General features: G+C 32.7%; 2 protein-coding genes across 2 annotated transcripts; one reads left to right on the top strand and one right to left on the bottom strand.

Annotated features, from left to right (window-relative positions):
• Positions 1-1,869: 1,869 nt before the first annotated feature.
• On the bottom strand, positions 1,870-4,553 carry LOC117918256 (ammonium transporter 3 member 1-like). The gene is made up of 3 exons (XM_034834762.1): positions 3,966-4,553; positions 3,598-3,883; positions 1,870-2,556 (listed from the first exon to the last, which is right to left on the bottom strand). Exons 1-3 carry the CDS (start codon positions 4,551-4,553, stop codon positions 2,012-2,014), a joined length of 1,419 nt encoding a protein of 472 aa, XP_034690653.1. The 3' UTR covers positions 1,870-2,011.
• Positions 4,554-12,827: 8,274 nt separating this feature from the next.
• Positions 12,828-16,144, top strand: LOC117918894 (2-methyl-6-phytyl-1,4-hydroquinone methyltransferase, chloroplastic). Its single transcript, XM_034835865.1, has 3 exons — positions 12,828-13,549; positions 14,420-14,726; positions 15,802-16,144. The coding sequence occupies exons 1-3, from the start codon at positions 12,990-12,992 to the stop codon at positions 15,955-15,957; spliced, it is 1,023 nt and encodes a 340-aa protein (XP_034691756.1). The 5' UTR covers positions 12,828-12,989; the 3' UTR covers positions 15,958-16,144.
• Positions 16,145-17,686: the final 1,542 nt, after the last annotated feature.

Raw genomic sequence — 17,686 nt, 5'->3', positions numbered from 1 at the left:
AAACACAAACTGGGCAAAAAAGGATTGGAGTTCTTCCATAAACTAAACCTCTATTCACTTGTTTTCAGCAACCAGAATAATGGGGTTGGTAAGTTAAGCCAAATTTAAGGCTGGGTGGTCAAATTTTCTTCCCCACCAAACAGCATAATGATCAGAATGGAAGGCATTGATTCCTAAAGAGAGGAAAGGAGAAAAAAAACCATCAACACATGCTCACATGCCATTCATTTTCTCAGCAACAAAGCTGCAGTTATGCTCTTATGCTACAAAACTTTGCTTTAATCCAAAGAAAAGCACTCCAAATAGATCACACCCCAAAAACCCTAGCTATGAACTCCATTTCTGTGGTTCATTTCTCTATGACAAGGGCAGGGTTTAAGCAGGAAGGAAGGGTTATTTTAATGGGGCCAAAGAGCAGGACAAAGTGAAAGTGATAGTAAAAGAGATGTCCAACGGTCTTTTAGGGTTTTTCGGGGTTTTAGAAAATGAATGTGAAGGTGGCCACTTTGCTTGGGAAGTGTAGCCACACAGCTGCAAAAAGTAATGGCCTTTCTTTCTCATGCCCACTTCACATGTGCCCTAGCTATACTCTCTCTTGACTGCCCCCCCCCTCCATTGAACCAAGCAAAGAATAAATATCAAGTTTTCAAGGTTAATACAATCATAATATTTAATTTTCCCATGAAATTATACTATATACTAACCATAGTTTCATATACCAATGCACACTTTCTATTTTTATGTATATATAATTATATAACCATGACGCAATCATAACGTTCTTTTTTAAATTAAAGAATATCCGTAATTGAACAAGTATGCGCGTTCCCTACTGGGATGTACTATTAAACCTAAATTTCAGTCATCGGTGTTACAACGGTGGGGTCCTTCATTTGTGAGATATAATAAACGTTAAGCAACTTATAGTAAATTAATTTTTAAGCAAATATCAAGGTTTATATTTTATTTTTTCTTTTGTTTCAGTGAAATACGTTGAACGATGTATCGGGTTTGTGGATGATATAGTGGCCGGCAAGTCCATTTTTTTTGGGGTTAAGTACTTTATGTTTATTATAGTACAAATTGGCATTAGTTCTTAGGTTTTTTTAATCATTACTTAGGTTTTTGAATGAAAGATTGGGTTGGGCTAATGGGCTAGATTTTTAGTGGGTTGTGCAATCTATCTTTTCTGTATAGAGACAGTTTCTACTGTATTGGGTTTAGGACTTAGAGAAGCCCAATATATGTCCATGGCCCAAAACCTGAGCCCAAAAATTTTCCACCCTTAGGCCTTTAAAACTGATGGATGGGCAGAGCCCATGAGCATTAGGCCCAAGGATCTCTAAGAAAAATCATATCAGCCCAGACAAATCATGCAGTGAAATCTCTGATCCCACAAATGATTTAAGAGCCAAGATTCGATTGGACGGAGCTCAAAACCCACCATAGAAGCCACTGCTAGGACAAGGGTAAGAAGCAGAAGAGGAGAACGTTAGTGATATCTAGAAGATGCAAAATTAGAAGCTTAACAGTTATGATGCATCCAGCACTATCCTTAGAACTATACCTCTGGATTTGTTTCTATTGCAGATCGATTAAAATTTGTAAGGAAAATAGCAGTTGAAGGCAGTGGAATATAGAAGAAGGGAAAGATGACTCCATCCCTTCTGTACGTACTTTTCCTGAATAGATTGAAAAGAAGATGATCTTGTTTCTTAAATTAGAGGCCATATTAAAACCTCAGCTCTAATGGGGATGGAACCTATCTACATGCAATCAACTGAGAATTAGGATCCCATTAATGCTTTTTGGAAGTGTCATGAGATTAGATTACTATTGCAAAAGTAGACAAAAGCCATTATCCTTTGAATTCCCACGAAAAAAAAGTCCCCTTTAAGCCCCAAAAACTAGTACAAATCAAACAAATACTTTCAAACACCATTGTTTCCCTCTCATTCCTACATTTTCCATACAACCAAACAAACACAGCAACAGGCAAGCATCAAGGCATTTAAACTTGACCCCCAGTTCTGGGCACGACCGATGGGAACTCCTCCATGCCATAAGCTGAATTATGCTTGGACTCAAACTTCTCCCCATCTCCCCACAGCGCATAAGCCTCCTCCCCATGAACAGCATCGTCCCCAGTTTGAAGTTCATCGTCAGCTAGCCGCAGTGGAACTATGAGTCTAATAAACAAACAAATCAGGCTGGTCATGATAACGTTGAGGGTGATCACAAACACTATTCCTGCAATTTGAACACCCATTTGCTTGAACCCAGCAGTGGTACGCCCAGTTTGAAAGCCATAAGCAAGTCCAATGTAATGCTTATAATCAGGTACCAAGTAGAAGATCCGGCAGAGATTGGGCTCAGCGAAAAAGCCAGTGAGAATGCCGCCTAAGCTACCTGCAACCGCATGGGTGTGGAACACAGCCATGGTGTCGTCCACTTGCTTCAACAGCCAAATGTTCTTGTGCACAACCATCATGGTGTACCATGGTATGCTTCCGGACAATACTCCCATTATTATTGCTGCCCATCCTTGCACCACTCCTATATTGAAAAATATTCAATTAAAGGAACTCATACAAATTCAGAAATGTTCAAGTTAGAATACCCATCCTAATCATGATATTCCAGAATGCATAGAAGAAAAAAAAAATTCTTTGTACACATGGGGAAAAACTCCTCTTAAACATATAAATGTATTTTAAAATCGCGAATTAAATTCGAAACAAATAATATCTATATAATTAAGAGCGGATCATTACAAAATGGTAATAAACCTGATCCTAAGTTGGGTATGGGAGTTTATTTGTATCCCGTAAGAGATATATTTATTTAATCCTATAATCTCATGGGATATAACAAGGGTAGGGTTACAACTTGGGCGTGTTGTTAGGTTGATAGTTAACTCAAAATCAAACAATCAATCTAAGTTCAACTAATTTGTCCTTAATCAATTTGACCTTTAAACTAAGGTATTCAATTTAAGTGTAATCCAATTTTATTTTTCTAAGTTTTAGTTGAGTTTAGGTTGGTTGGGTTGATCATATTCATTAGGTTGTATAATTCAAAATTCATCTATAATGTTTTTTTAAAAACTTTTTGCTATATACTTACATGAGAATTTAAATGGTAAGTGAGATAAAATTTCAAAATAGTAACAAAACAAATAAAAATAAATTTATCTTTTTTTAAATAAAAAAATAGATGATATAATATAATTTGATATTTTTCTTAAAAAATTAAAAAAAAAAATATTATTATATAAGATAATATTAATTTATAAATATTATAAAAATATTATATCGAATTAGACTTAGGTTGTCAAATGTTGGCTTTAGTCTAGCCCAAATTAAGTTTGGATTGAAAGAACTTAACCCAAATCTAATGAGGACATTGTGTTTATCCCATGGTCACTATGATATTCCATATTAAATATGAAAAAAGTTCCTAATGTTGTATATTTAAGAACTTCTCTTAACCTCCATTTACCATTCAAACGCGTTCTAAAGTTGGAAGGCCGTTTAAAAAAAGACCCGGATAATATCTACATGACATGATGTGGAGCTGTGTTGCATATGATCTTACCTGCAGCAGGAGTGATACAAACCAGGCCAGTGATCATGCCCTGGGTGGCCCCAATCACAGAGGGCTTTCCAAAGAAAATAATGTCAAGCATGAGCCAGGTGAGGAGGCTAGTAGCTGCGCACACATGGGTGTTAAGAACGGCAAGAGACGCATCCGTGCTCACAGCATAAGGATCACCGCCGTTGAACCCAGTCCACCCCATCCACAGCAAACCAGCCCCAGCCAACATCAGCAGTATGTTGTTTGGCGGAAACCTCTCCCTATCCTTGCTCGCTCTCGGTCCCACCTACACTCAAAAGTAAAAATAATCAACCATTACGTAACCAGCCAAACACTTGATATATCAAAATCGATATCTACAGTATTACCCAGTAGGCAGCAGTGAAGCCGGCGACACCAGAAGAGAGGTGGATTACATAGCCGCCTGAGTAGTCGATTGTTCCGAGCTTCGCCAGCCATCCGTGGGGGCACCATAGACTGAAGGCGCCCACAGTGTAGGAGAAAGTAAGCCATAGCGGCACGAACAACATCCACGCCCGGAAGTTCATCCTCCCAAGCAATGCACCCGCTATCAGAATCAGTGTGATGGCCGCGAACACAAACTGGAAGTAGATCATAGTTGCATTGGGAAAGTACCCGAGAAAAGCTGGCTTCAGGAGATAGCCTTGGTCCAGGGCCACGTTCGGCTTTCCGATGAAAGGAGCGAGCTTTTCTCCGAACGACATTTGGTAGCCCCACCCCACCCAGCAAACCAGCACCATCGCGAAGGCATAAAACGCCATGAAGGCAGAGTTCACCGCCCATTTTTTCTTCACGATGCTGCCGTAGAGGATCACCAGTCCTGGCATGCTCTGAAGCCCCACCAGCGTCGCCGCCGTCAGCTGCCACGCGTTGTCTCCCTTGTTCATCCATTTGGGGCTCGCTTCGTCGGGGATCAGGTTCAACGGCAGCTTCATTTTGGTGGCGGGTGGCGCAACCGAGGCTAGACATGAATAGAAGATGAAGCTTGGTATATATGGAGGCGTTTGGATCCTGCTGGTACACCCCTGGACGACGTCGTTTTATGCAGCTGTATATGCTCGAAACAAGCCGGCTGGACACAATGTCACTCAACTGCCCATGAATATATCACTCTTAAAAGCAATTCATATTTTTCTTGAAAGGGTATAAATGTCATTAATCATAATAACTTCAAAAATTTTGGCGGAGGATCCAACTGCTATCAGTTAAGCCACTGAAATTCCAGCCAAAAAGGGCAACCATAGCTGATATTCCAAAGGGGTTAATAGGTTAATTGACACCCACATCATTATTTCTTTAATATTGAGCGTCAACCAATACTTTCTTGCCACGTAAGCTTCTTATATTAAGTCTAAGCCATGAGGAGTTTATAAGGTCAACATTATTAAGTTAATTTGTTTGATATAAATGACAAAAAAAGATTTTCAAATTTCATTATTTACCACGTCCAAGTTTGATAATATATTCTTGATACTTTAACAACTTTTTTCATAGATTTGTCCCATACTTCATGCCCTATGAATTTTTTCATAAGTTTGTCGTATGTTTTATTCTTCTTTATCCAATTATCGTATTCCAATCAAATTCTTATTTTACATGCATTTAAGTAAGATTTGATGAACTCATTTAATGATTATTTGATGATTCTAATTAAATTTAATTAAGAGTGATTCATATTTCTATTACATCATTCATATCCTAATGATTTTTGTGTGCATGTGGGCATTAGAAAGTGTTTTTAACTTTTAAAAAACACTCTTCGATATATTTTAATTTTAATGTTACCAGTGTTTTCGTCATAAATATTTTTTTTTTCTAAGGATTAGTTCGTGTTTGCAAATGATATAAAAAAAAAAATTAAAACCTTTATCTTACTTCAAATTACTTCCAAATGATTAGAAACCCCCTTAAACCTTTTTAAAATTAGTAAAAGTAATTTTTGACATCAACCATTGATCTCAAAAGCAAAAGCAAATTGTGTGAAATGATTTTGAGTTGGTGTTTGGAGGCTAAGAAAAAAAAAAAGGAGGAAAATTGAAGAAAAGAAAAGTGGGATTCAAAGTGAAAGGATGCATTGTGGTAAAAAAATTTACATGTGTTAATTTATTGATTTATTTAATGGAGAAATCCTTAATTATGGAAGTGGTATCATACATCATTATCATCGTTGTCTATGCTTAAGACAAATACAAATTTTGTACATTATGCTTAGCTTTATAAACCAAATAATAAGCAATCTTCTAACAGCTCATGCTTGGCTTGTTAGTTGTATAATAATATTTTTCATTACTGGCCTAAGCAACCTCTTTTATTACCTAAAGATTGAGTTAAGTTTGACTAGTCCTAGTTGATGAATTGACTTTTCTAAAGTTATAATTTGAAAATGTAGCTTTTCAATATTATCAATATGATGCCAAATTGTACCTTTTCAATAGAATCAATACCATGCCCAAAATATATTATCAATATGTGCATCCCCATTTTGTTTCAGTCTTATTGAGTCATATTTCATGATACACTTAAACAACCCAATTTAAAATTCAATGAGGTACTAGGGGTTTTTTTTTTCCCCCTTTTTTTCGAGTCTGGTCTGATGTTGATTTTTGAAAATGGAAGTCAAATTATGGTTCTATTTGGTAACTGTTTTTAAAAATAGTATTAAAAAATAGTTTTTGAATGAAATGTTTTTAAGTATGTTTTAAAAATAATTTTTATATGTAGTGTTTTATTTTTAATCATTTTCTATATTTATATAGGTATTGTTTAGAAATATTTAGTTAAAAGGGATGAAACATTCCTCCATATTATGAATCTAATCATTTCAATATTTTTTCTTGAAAAGTAACCTATTTTTGACAAAAATATTTTTTATAATTTCAAATATTTACATATAAGTTTTTAAATAAAAAGTTATTTTTATAAGAAAATAACAAGAACGTTTTATCAAAATAAGATAAAAGATTAAATTTCAAAAGTTGAATTTTCACTAACCCTTTTAATTAAAAAAAAAATCCTATATTTTAAAATAACATCATAAAACAAGTGAAAATAATTTAAAAAATATTATTTGAAAACATCTTATTTTTTCTATTTTTTTGTTACTACAAGTGTTTTCTTATTTTTTTTATTTTGAAAAATAGAAAATTGTTTTTAAAAACAGTTATCAATCATTAAAATAGAAAAATGTGATTTTAAGAGAATATTTTATCAAAATTATATATATATATACAAATATATTTATATATTTAGCTGAGATGGAAAGGTATCCCATGCTACCATATAAAAGAGAAAGTGTCTAGTGTTGTACCATATTAGCATTTTGATGTGATACAATCATTCATCAATACTCTATCCCTTATTCAAAATTAATTAATTATAAAAAAAATAATAAATTATTTTATTAAAAGGAACTTCAACTTTGATTTCTCAAATAGTTAAAAGTTTTCTATAATTATTTTTAAATCTAGATAATTTACCTTTTTATTTACTTTCACCCAAGGCTTAATTGATGGAACTTGAAAGGAATAAAATAATTATGAAAAAATATTAAGGATTGAAAATTAATTAATGAAAAGGAAATATGATTGTAATTTGGACTAAGATGAATGAAGGAAGAATTAGAAGAAGTCATGGGAGGATTTTCATTTATTTCATGGAAAAGAATACCCTGTGACAACTATATATAGGTATTATAAACTAATTACAACAAAGAGACACCAATAAGTACACACATTCTACCAATTTATAGGTATCATTTAATTAAATATAAAGTTTTATATATTCAGTTTTTATGTTTTAACTTTCAACTAAAATAAGACATGTTTTATTAATCAACATATTATTTTTTATAAATACTTATATAGTATTTGTTTTTTATTTAAGATTTGTATTGATTCAAATTTAATTTAAAAAATAAGAATATATGCTTTTGTTGGGGGAGTATTTTCGAAAATAGTTCTAAAAAACAATTTTTGAGAATCGTTGTTTATTATTTTATCTTTTGTACAATTAAAGTGTCACGCTCCAACACCCATTCCAAGGGCATAACGGTCATTTTACATCTCAAGTTTAAAAGCTTCAAGTGGAAACGAAACAAACATTCATCTTGTAACTAGAAATTACTAATTACTTAATTCTTGTTCAGAGTAGGATAATAAACAAATTCTATAATACTTGATTTTCAAATTTAAAACTAACAAATTAACCAAAGTGTTATTGTTCAAATAACTCTAAATTTAAATGATTTAATTATGAATTAAAATTTAACATCTAAATAGTATCCAAAATAAAGTTTGAATCAAAATTCTCTAGCTTAACCATCAATCCTCGCCCAAACGGAGAGTACCTGAAAAATTATCAACGAAGTGGAATGAACTCAAAGTCCGATAAAAAACATCAATATAGTTATATGGATCAACATTTTCAATTATAATTACAGACATGAGATATAATATATAATCATTTTCATAAAAACTTTTGTATTCAAAATGTTAATACATTTAAAAATTTTCGATCAAATATTTTCATATTTATGTCAAAACAATTTTATATTAAAACCAAATCAAATATATTCAAAATATTTTTACTTTGATCATCAAATATCAAATAGTGCCCAATTTGTGAGATTTTACAAATGAGTAATAAGTCTCAAATTTGTTCCTTTTAAGATGGATGAAATTAAAAGTTAACAATTATAATCCGTTGACTAGGATCATAAAGTCAACTACTATAACCCATTAATTAGGGGCGAAAATGTCAACAATTATAACCCGTTGACTAAAGTTATATAAAGTAGAGAGAAACACTTAATTTTATTAATTCAAATTTATAAAACAAAATATCATATTTTCACAATTTTTATTTTCTATAAATAAAGAAAAATGCTTAAACATATTTTTCATGCAAAATATATATTTAATCTATGCAAAAAAAAAATTCATAATTCAAAATAACATATAAAAAGAAATATTTTATTTTATAAAATCTATATTAATTTCCCTAACCTCGAAAAAAACACTTAAAAACTTTGAAGAATTTAATCTTGAAGAATTTTACCCCAAAAAACTTATTTCAAACCTAACAAAAAAAACAACTTACTATTAACTACTTATCTAAAATTTATACATAATTTTTTATGTCATGTCACCTATATTATTTTTAACTTGCTAATTAACAACAATTTAATAAGTGATTTTTTAAATTCTTATAAATGTTGATTTCGTTCCAAAATCTATTTCCAATATTCTATTATTATTATTATTATTATTATTATTATTATTATTATTATTATTATTATTATCATTCCTATTCTTATTGGTGCACGGTCCAAAAGAAGATGCTCGTCTAGATCTCATGAACAGAATGGAATAGTCATTGTGTCTTTCGGTTTAGACTATTTGAGACACAGGTGAATATGTTTCTTGTATAAAAGAATGTTCGGACGAATGATCCGAGCATGCTGGTCCGAAACTTAAGTCATAGAGTTGGCTTGAACAAGTACAGACTTTTTTTAGAAAGAAAGCAGCATACCTTTGCTTTGATGAGCCACAAGTATTGGAATTTATCCTCCTGCATCAATTATGGCCAATGACTGGTGCACAATTAGCGCTTGAAGATGAGATTGTTATTTATCTTTGATCTCCATTATCACCAAAACATATGCAGGATATATTTATTAATTCATTTAGAACATGCATTTATTCACATGGAACATGCTCGAATCCATTTCTGAATTTTGGTTGAAGATGTATGGATCTTCTAAGGTCGAGGAGGGTAACCACCGTCACTGGATTCTCTCTGGCAATGGGAAGCGGGAGATATTAAGGTTCTGTTCTATTAAAAAATGTGATGATCCAAAATGAACAGACCTTTGACCTTTTATACTCTCCTGCCTTAGGGATCATATCCATTGGACTATTGGGCCTCATGAGTCTTAGACCCATCATCTAAGGCTCGTGATGAAGTTTGAGCTCTACATATAGGTGACTCATACTCTTGAACGAATCATAAAACAAATAGTAAGAGGTGAATAGTTTAATCATGAATTATTCTTAAATATTTGAGTCCATATCTTAATAGAGATTTGTTGTTAGTCATGTCTCTCTCACTGTCTCTGTTTAGGACCGTCCATCTTCATTGTGGACAATGACGACTATCCACTCCCCTTTAGGTCCTTCTTCCGGGACCCGCGCCAATGTGGATGGCCGAGAGGATGGTCTGCAGTGAGGGGCACACAATTCCCATCATCCAACTGCCACTTAGTCACACTTCCATCAACTTCACCCACTGTTTTTATTTTTATTATTATTGCTTTTAATAGCCTGCAATGCTATAACTCCAAGCCACCAACCTACGTACCACACCCATTAATACACTACAACACTGAACACCCTGACATCCTTACTCTACGTCACTCAAACCCTTACATATATTTTTTCTTCACAAGCATTATTATAATTTTCACCCTCTAACTTGCTGGATTTTTCTCAATAGTACGATAATTTAAAAAAATTATGATAGAAGAAGTTATTATAAATATATGATAGTTTTTGCCACATAGAAAAGAGGATTTGCCACTTAGGAGAGAGGAGAGAGGAAAGAGGTTCACCGGATAATTTTTTTTTTTAAACCAAAATCATCTTTAAGGAACTCGTCTTTTCAAAAGACGAGTTCCATGAAAAAATTAGTATTTAAAAAAATTTCTCATTTACAAGGGAACTCGTCTTTTGAAGAGACGAGTTCCTTGAAAAAAAATATATATTTTTTTAAAAAAAATCCCAAATTATTATTTAAAAAAAAAACAACAATTCCACAAGGGAACTCGTCTCTTGGGAAAATTTTTTTTTTTTTTAAAAAAATACCCAAATTAAAAAAAAGAAAAAGAAAAAAAAACAATTCTACAAGGGAACTCGTCTTTTGAAGAGACGAGTTCCCATGGGAAAAAAAAAGTTTTTTTTTTAAATTTTTTTTTTTAAAATACCCAAATTAAAAAAAAAAAAAACAATTATTCAAGGTAACTCGTCTCTTCATGGGAAAAATTTTTTTTTTTAAATATTTTTTTTATAAAAAAATTCCCAAATTAAAAAAAAAAAAAAAAAACAATTCCACATGGGAAACTCGTCTCTTCCCGCTTGTGGAATTGTTTTTTTTTTTTTTTTTTTAATTTAGGAATTTTTAAAAAATATATTTAAAAAAAAAAAATTTCCCATGGGGAACTCGTCTCTTCTTGTGGAATTTTTTTTTTTTTTTTTTTTTAGGAATTTTTTTAAAAAATATATTTAAAAAAAAAAAAATTTTCCCATGGGGAACTCGTCCATTGTAGAATTGTTTTTTTTTTTCTTTAAATTTAGGTATTTTAAAAAAAAAATATTTTCCCATGGGAAACTCGTCTCTTGCCGCTTGTGGAATTGTTTTTTTTTTTTTTTTAAATTTAGGTATTTTTAAAAAAAAATATTTTCCCATGGGAAACTCGTCTCTTCCCGCTTGTGGAATTTTTTTTTTTTTTTTAATTTAGGAATTTTTTAAAAAAATATTTAAAAAAAAAAAATTTCCCATGGGGAACCCCCTTGTGGAATTTTTTTTTTTTTTTTTTATATTTAGGAATTTTAAAAAAAAATATATTTAAAAAAAAAAAAAAACTTTCCCATGGGGAACTCGTCCATTGTGGAATTGTTTTTTTTTTCTTTAAATTTAGGTATTTAAAAAAAGATATTTAAAAAAAAATATTTTTTTTTTTAAAAAAAAAAATTTCCCATGGGAAACTCGTCTCTTCCCGCTTGTGGAATTGTTTTTTTTTTTTTTTTTTTTTTTTTTTTTTTTTTAATTTAGGAATTTTTAAAAAAAATTATTTTTAAAAAAAAAATTTCCCATGGGGAACTCGTCTCTCCCCTTGTGAATTGTTTTTTTTTTTTTTTTTTTTTTTTAATTTAGGAATTTTAAAAAAAAAATATTTAAAAAAAAAAAAAATTCCCATGGGGAACTCATCTCTTGAAGAGACGAGTTCCCCTTATGGATTTTTTTTTTATTTAAATTTAGGAATTTTTTTTAAAAAAATATTTTTTTTAAAAAAAAATTCCCCATGGGGAACTCGTCTCTTCAAGAGACGAGTTCCCCTTGTGGAATTTTTTTTTTATTATTTTTTTTAAATATTTTTTTTTAAAAATTCCTAAATTTAAAAAAAAAAAAAAAAATTCCACAAGGGGAACTCGTCTCTTGTAAATGGGGAATTTTTTTAAATACTATTTTTTTTTTCATGGAACTCGTCTCTTCAAGAGACGATTTCCCTTTTACGAAATTTGAAAAGATGATTTTTGTTTAAAAAAAAAAATTATCCGCTGAACATCTCTCCTCTCTCCTCTCTCCTAAGTGGCAAATCCTCTTTCCTAGGTGGCAAAAACTACCATATATTTGTAATAACTTCTTCTATTACAGTAATTTAAGCATAACTTTTTTAAATTACCGTACTATTGAGAAAAATCCTTAACTTGCAAACCACCTGCACCTACACGGACACTTTTATTTATTTATTTTTATTTAACGTCAATAATAAACCAACCTCTATTCATAAATTTCAATTTTAAAAATTAAAAACTATCTTCACAAGCATTATTATTTATTTATTTTGTTATAAAAGATAAAAAAAAACTATTTTAAAAAGCAGTCGTTAGTCAATAACTCTCATGTTTTTGTTTTTACATGTAAAAATAATTTTTAAAAATAATTATATGCTTTACAAAATGTAATTATTATTAACTCTTCTCATAAAGAATAGTAATTAAAGATATAAAAAAAATATTACTTTAGTTTAAAATAATTGTGCAAAAAATAATTTTTATGTGTTACAATTAAAATTATTTTAAGATATTATTTTACATAATATTTATTAGAATAATAAAAAGTATAAAATTATTATTTTTTTAAATAAATTTTCTCTTTGGAAGGAGATTTGTCTGATATGTATGGTAGAGTAAGGTAAAATTTATATGTAAGAAAATGTGACTTCAATTCATACAAAAAATAATAATAATAAAGAAATATATGTATGGGGCTCAAGCTAAAAATAAATTTATTTCATTCACTGAAAACTAGGTTGAATTGAAGGCAACATTTTTGTATTTTCTTTCTATAAATTTTGCATTTTCTTTCTAAATTTTGAGGTTGGAAATTATTAGCGTAAATGGAGTGAAACCCGATTATTGATTCATTATATGTACCTGTCGACAGGAAGCGTATATGTCGTGCACTCCTCTCCTCCCCTTCTTACCTTTCATAGGAAGCGTATGACCCCAAAAACTAGAACAGATTCTTGATTTCTGGGTGGGGTTTTTGGTAGGTCAGTAGATTTCCTGGGCGGGTCTTCGTTTTCTCCATTCATGGCTTCTTCAATGTTGACTGGGGCTGAAAATTTGAAGCTAATCAGGGGCATTTCCCCTAATGGGTTAGGTTTTCTTGGCTCAGATGTTCATGGCAAGCACTTCCCCAAGTTGGGTTTAGTGTCGTGGAGTAGAAATTACAGGCTTAAAACCCTAAAAGCCAGGTGCAGTGCCTCTGTATCTAGGCCGGCTTCTCAGCTTAGGTTCATTCAGCACAAAAAGGAGGCATTTTGGTTCTATAGATTCCTCTCAATCGTGTATGACCATATCATAAACCCTGGGCATTGGACCGAGGATATGAGGGATGATGCCCTGGAGCCTGCTGATCTCAATGATAGGAATCTGGTAGTGGTTGATGTGGGGGGAGGAACTGGGTTCACTACTTTGGGCATTGTCAAGCATGTGGATGCCAAGAATGTCACCCTTCTTGACCAATCGCCACATCAGCTTGCCAAGGCAAAGGAGAAAGAACCCTTGAAAGATTGCAGGATAATTGAGGGTGATGCTGAGGATCTTCCCTTTCCCACTGATTATGCTGATAGATATGTATCAGCAGGAAGGTATATACCTGATTTTTTTTTACTTTCCTCTTCTCTTTTTTCTGCTTCATACTTGTATTTTTTTTTCTTCCCATTTTTGGTTTTGTACAGTTTTGACTTTTGAGTTGATTTATGATTTGGGGGCTTCATTGCTTTTCACATAGTATTTGTAGCTACAAGATCACCACTGAGAATGGGGCTACCAATAGAAGTGGAATTTGTCAGTTGTCACCATGGTGGATGGTAGAGGATGATGGGTTTTAGGGTTTTATGAATTTGTTGCAATTTCAATTTTCTATTATCATGTGTAACTAGAGCTGCTATTTTCTTGCATGGGGTATTCAGAATGATGGATTTGCAGGCAAAGTTATAAATAGAACAGACTAGAACTGTTTAGTTTCCACTGGACATCCAGACCCATATTGTTTGAAATCTTGATCTTGGTTATTGAAAATACCTCCATTGGTCAGAGTATTTGAAGTTTATAATTGTTCTTGAGTTGAGTTTTCAGCCAAAGTTTAATTCCAAGTTATCTGAAAGACTCTTTATGTCTAATGTATTGAAAATTTTGTTCATTATCCTTGTGGAATCAAATTATTAGTGTTGTTACATATCTGAACTAGTTTGAACAACTTGTAACTATGTACCTGGAGGTGGGGGAATGTGGAATGGCGTGTTCACAATAAAAGGTATTTGGGTACTTATGATAGTGTTTATGGGCCATTCCGATTGTTTCCATTTTCTTGATGGATGTGATAAAATGCTTTTGCTTTATTTAAATGCCAAGTGATTTTTATTAACGGCTTATTTCTTGTATGAGGAGAAGGGGGAGAAATTGTTGATTTTCATTGTATTCTCTCTTATGGGAATTTCGTTACTGCCTTTTCACAGTATTGAATATTGGCCAGAACCCCAACGTGGCATCAAAGAAGCATACAGGGTCTTGAAACAAGGAGGTAAGGCATGCCTGATTGGTCCTGTGTACCCGACTTTTTGGTTGTCCCGCTTCTTTGCAGATGTATGGATGCTCTTCCCAAAGGAGGAAGAGTATATTGAGTGGTTTGAAAAGGCTGGATTTACGGATGTTCAACTGAAAAGAATTGGCCCCAAATGGTATCGTGGTGTTCGCCGGCATGGACTGATCATGGGATGTTCTGTAACAGGTGTAAAACCTGCCTCTGGAGATTCTCCTTTGCAGGTAACTTACTGCTATATCTTTCATCACCTTGCATTGCTGTACAGATTGCATGATTTGGATACACCAGTATTTTTGTTGCTTTGATCTCTCACTGCTTGAGGGTTTACTTATCTTGATCGTTATGCTACTGACAACACTTCAGGGACATTCCATTTTGTGTTGCATGGCATTTCAAACAAATTGTGTTTATGCATTGGCTCACTAGTACTAGTTCAAATATTTATATGTGCATATGTGCCCTTGAGGCCTAGCTCAGGTGGTAAGTGATTGGGGTAGGGTTGTGGGAGGTCCAGGTTTGATCCTGATCCAAGTCAGGACCACATTGGTCAGTTTCATTTCAATCTGGTTCTCAAACATTGAAGTAAAAGATCCTTTAGAAAACCTTCTTTGAGAATATTAATAAGTTTTGTTTCATAGATAATGGTGGTGGCAATGAGGATAATTGAAAAGCGCATAGTTAAGAGCACAAGCCTAATATGAATGATAATAATTATCCATTCAATCCTTCAGTCTTTGTAGTTTACAGTAGTCTAGTACGGGCTGGTCATTCTCTTCATATTCTTTCATGGTAGGGTTTGAGTTCTACTTGCTTTAGTTTATGTCTGATAGAAACTTTATAATACCATAGGAATAGCCTCCTACTCTTCCCATGCAGCCCCAAAAGCCTTCTACTTTGGATTCTGAAACAATCCCATTCTGGCATTTTGGAGAAATTTCTGAATTGAATCATAAAGCAGTCAGTTTCCCCCTATGGGAGAATCCAGTTTAGCATGAAGGAAATTGTTTGCATCTAGGTTCAACTCCAGCAACACATGCTCCTTGGTTTTATTGTAATGCACTAATTTTGCTCTTTTTTATATTATTAACTCATGATGTTGCATATGGCATCCTTTGTTTTTCTGTTTCGATTAGTAACATAAGTCTGGTAAGGTTGCCCAAAAATAGAGGTGAATATACCAAGTATATGCATGTGGGTGATGTCAAATATCGATATATCTTAATAATGGAAAGCATCTCCACCCTTAAAAATCTTTCCCTCTATCTCATGGGATTTACTTCTTGTATTCTAATGCAGCTGGGTCCAAAGGCGGAGGATGTATCGAAGCCTACAAATCCGTTTGTGTTCTTTCTGCGCTTCCTTCTGGGTGCCCTTGCAGGCACGTACTATGTACTGATTCCTATTTACATGTGGCTCAAAGATCAACTCGTTCCCGAAGGACAACCAATCTGAGAAAGAGTGGTTCCAGATCTAGGTTTTCTTGTTGAAGCTGTTTATGATTCTCTCAACACATTTCAGAGGCTATGATAATCCTTCTGAAATCTTAGCTTTGTCCTCTCTATAAGTATCCATGGAAATGAAATAATGGGAGTTTCTCATGTGAAAAGTTCTTGAGTGTTGAATGTTGCTTGGTTTTCTCTTTAAAATTTGTGGCAAATGCTGGAGCACAAACCCCAGTTCATTCCATGAGCTGCTGATAAAATTTTCTCTACCTTAGACATGATGATGATAGATCTTGATACTTAGGCATCTGGGTGTCATTTGGGAATAGTTGTTCCTGCTGATTAACCATATAACAAAACCCAAAAAGACGGAAAAAAAAAAAGAGAATCCATCTTAAAAGAAGGGATCACCTTCTTTATCTCCCACCCCTGTTAGGATGGGGATTAGGGGAAATTTGTAAAGCCTGTTGGGAGCAGAGAGGAGACAGACATTGAAATAGTGAGGTGAGTTGGAGTCTGAGAAATGAAACCACAGCCTGTTCCTACATTTTCTCTGAGATGGGTTTGCAAGAAGAGACCTTGTATTTTAAAGAGATTGTCCATGGCTGAAAAAACAGTAAAAATTCCCAAATGTAAGAGGCTTTTGAGTTTGTGCTCTTGGGGCATGGATCAAACAAGTGAAGATACTAGGGCTCCAACTTGGGCAGATTGGGTTAGGTTTTCCATCGACTTGAACTCAATCCAAATTAAGGAACGTACAACTTCAATGTAGAACTAATTCAATTTCATTTTTCTAAATTCGAGAGAGGTTTGGATTAGTAGGGTTACACTTTGAACCATTTGTCCAAGTTGTATGGATCAATTTTGGATTTTGAGTTGAATTGTGGAAATGATTTTTTCAACTTTACTTTTTATATATTTATGTCAAAATTTAAATAATAAATAAAGTATTGTTTCAAGATAATAATAAAATAGAAAAATAAATCTATTTATATTTCTAAAAACATATATAATTAGATTTACATTTTTTTCCCTTTAAATAGTTTAAAAAGCATATAAATGAATATTATTATATATGGTAACATAAACTATAAATGTTATATAATATCAAATCGTAATGTTCATACTCTTCGAACAACTTGTGAAGGGGTCAAAAACTAACCACCCAAAACACTATCCTCCCATCACAATACCATAGCACCATTCAGGAAATAAGGTACATCCAATTATTAAATCTAATTAAAATAACTAATCCTTGACAAACATCATGATTAGGGATAAGTTCCTCTAAAAGTTGATAGCCTCTGAAGAGTCTCTAAGTAGACAACACAAAACCCATGAGGCAGCCTTCCAATCCCCTCAAGCGGGAGGCGGGTGGTAGCTCGACTTCCAACCAAAACCACCTTCAAGTAGCTCAGGGAAAAAGATCCAAAAAGTCTACATAAAGCATAAAAAAGCCTATTGCAAGCACAAGAATAATGAAAAGTTATATACCATTCAACTTTACTCTGCTCCAAGGCTTGGAAGGGAAAGACAGAAACAAAAGAAAGTAATTTCTCAATGATCAAGGAGGTTATAAATAGCTTCTCCCCACTAAGAGAAAGGCAAGTCCTCCTCTACCAAATCCTTCTTTATATATACTAAAAAGGATAATGAAAAATTAGCTACTCATTGAAAAATTTTAATATTTTCTCCTTGCTTCCACACTTAACCCAAATTGAGTTTAGATTGAGGAAACT

The sequence above is a fragment of the Vitis riparia genome, chromosome 7 (genome assembly GCF_004353265.1).
Source record: "Vitis riparia cultivar Riparia Gloire de Montpellier isolate 1030 chromosome 7, EGFV_Vit.rip_1.0, whole genome shotgun sequence".
Taxonomy (NCBI): domain Eukaryota; kingdom Viridiplantae; phylum Streptophyta; class Magnoliopsida; order Vitales; family Vitaceae; genus Vitis; species Vitis riparia.
Note: the sequence above shows the minus strand (reverse complement) of the source record. Positions and strands in the feature narration are given on the sequence as shown.

What these genes read in the sequence shown, in the direction of transcription:
- LOC117918256 (XM_034834762.1), bottom strand. Translation starts at nt 4,553, where the DNA reads ATGAAGCTGCCGTTGAACCTGATCCCCGACGAAGCGAGCCCCAAATGG. An exon ending in GCTTCACTGCTGCCTACTGG is followed by an intron (nt 3,884 to 3,965) that starts GTAATACTGTAG and finishes TTTTGAGTGTAG; the next exon opens with GTGGGACCGAGAGCGAGCAA. An exon ending in TTGTATCACTCCTGCTGCAG is followed by an intron (nt 2,557 to 3,597) that starts GTAAGATCATAT and finishes TTTTCAATATAG; the next exon opens with GAGTGGTGCAAGGATGGGCA.
- LOC117918894 (XM_034835865.1), top strand. Translation starts at nt 12,990, where the DNA reads ATGGCTTCTTCAATGTTGACTGGGGCTGAAAATTTGAAGCTAATCAGG. An exon ending in AGATATGTATCAGCAGGAAG is followed by an intron (nt 13,550 to 14,419) that starts GTATATACCTGA and finishes GCCTTTTCACAG; the next exon opens with TATTGAATATTGGCCAGAAC. An exon ending in CTGGAGATTCTCCTTTGCAG is followed by an intron (nt 14,727 to 15,801) that starts GTAACTTACTGC and finishes ATTCTAATGCAG; the next exon opens with CTGGGTCCAAAGGCGGAGGA.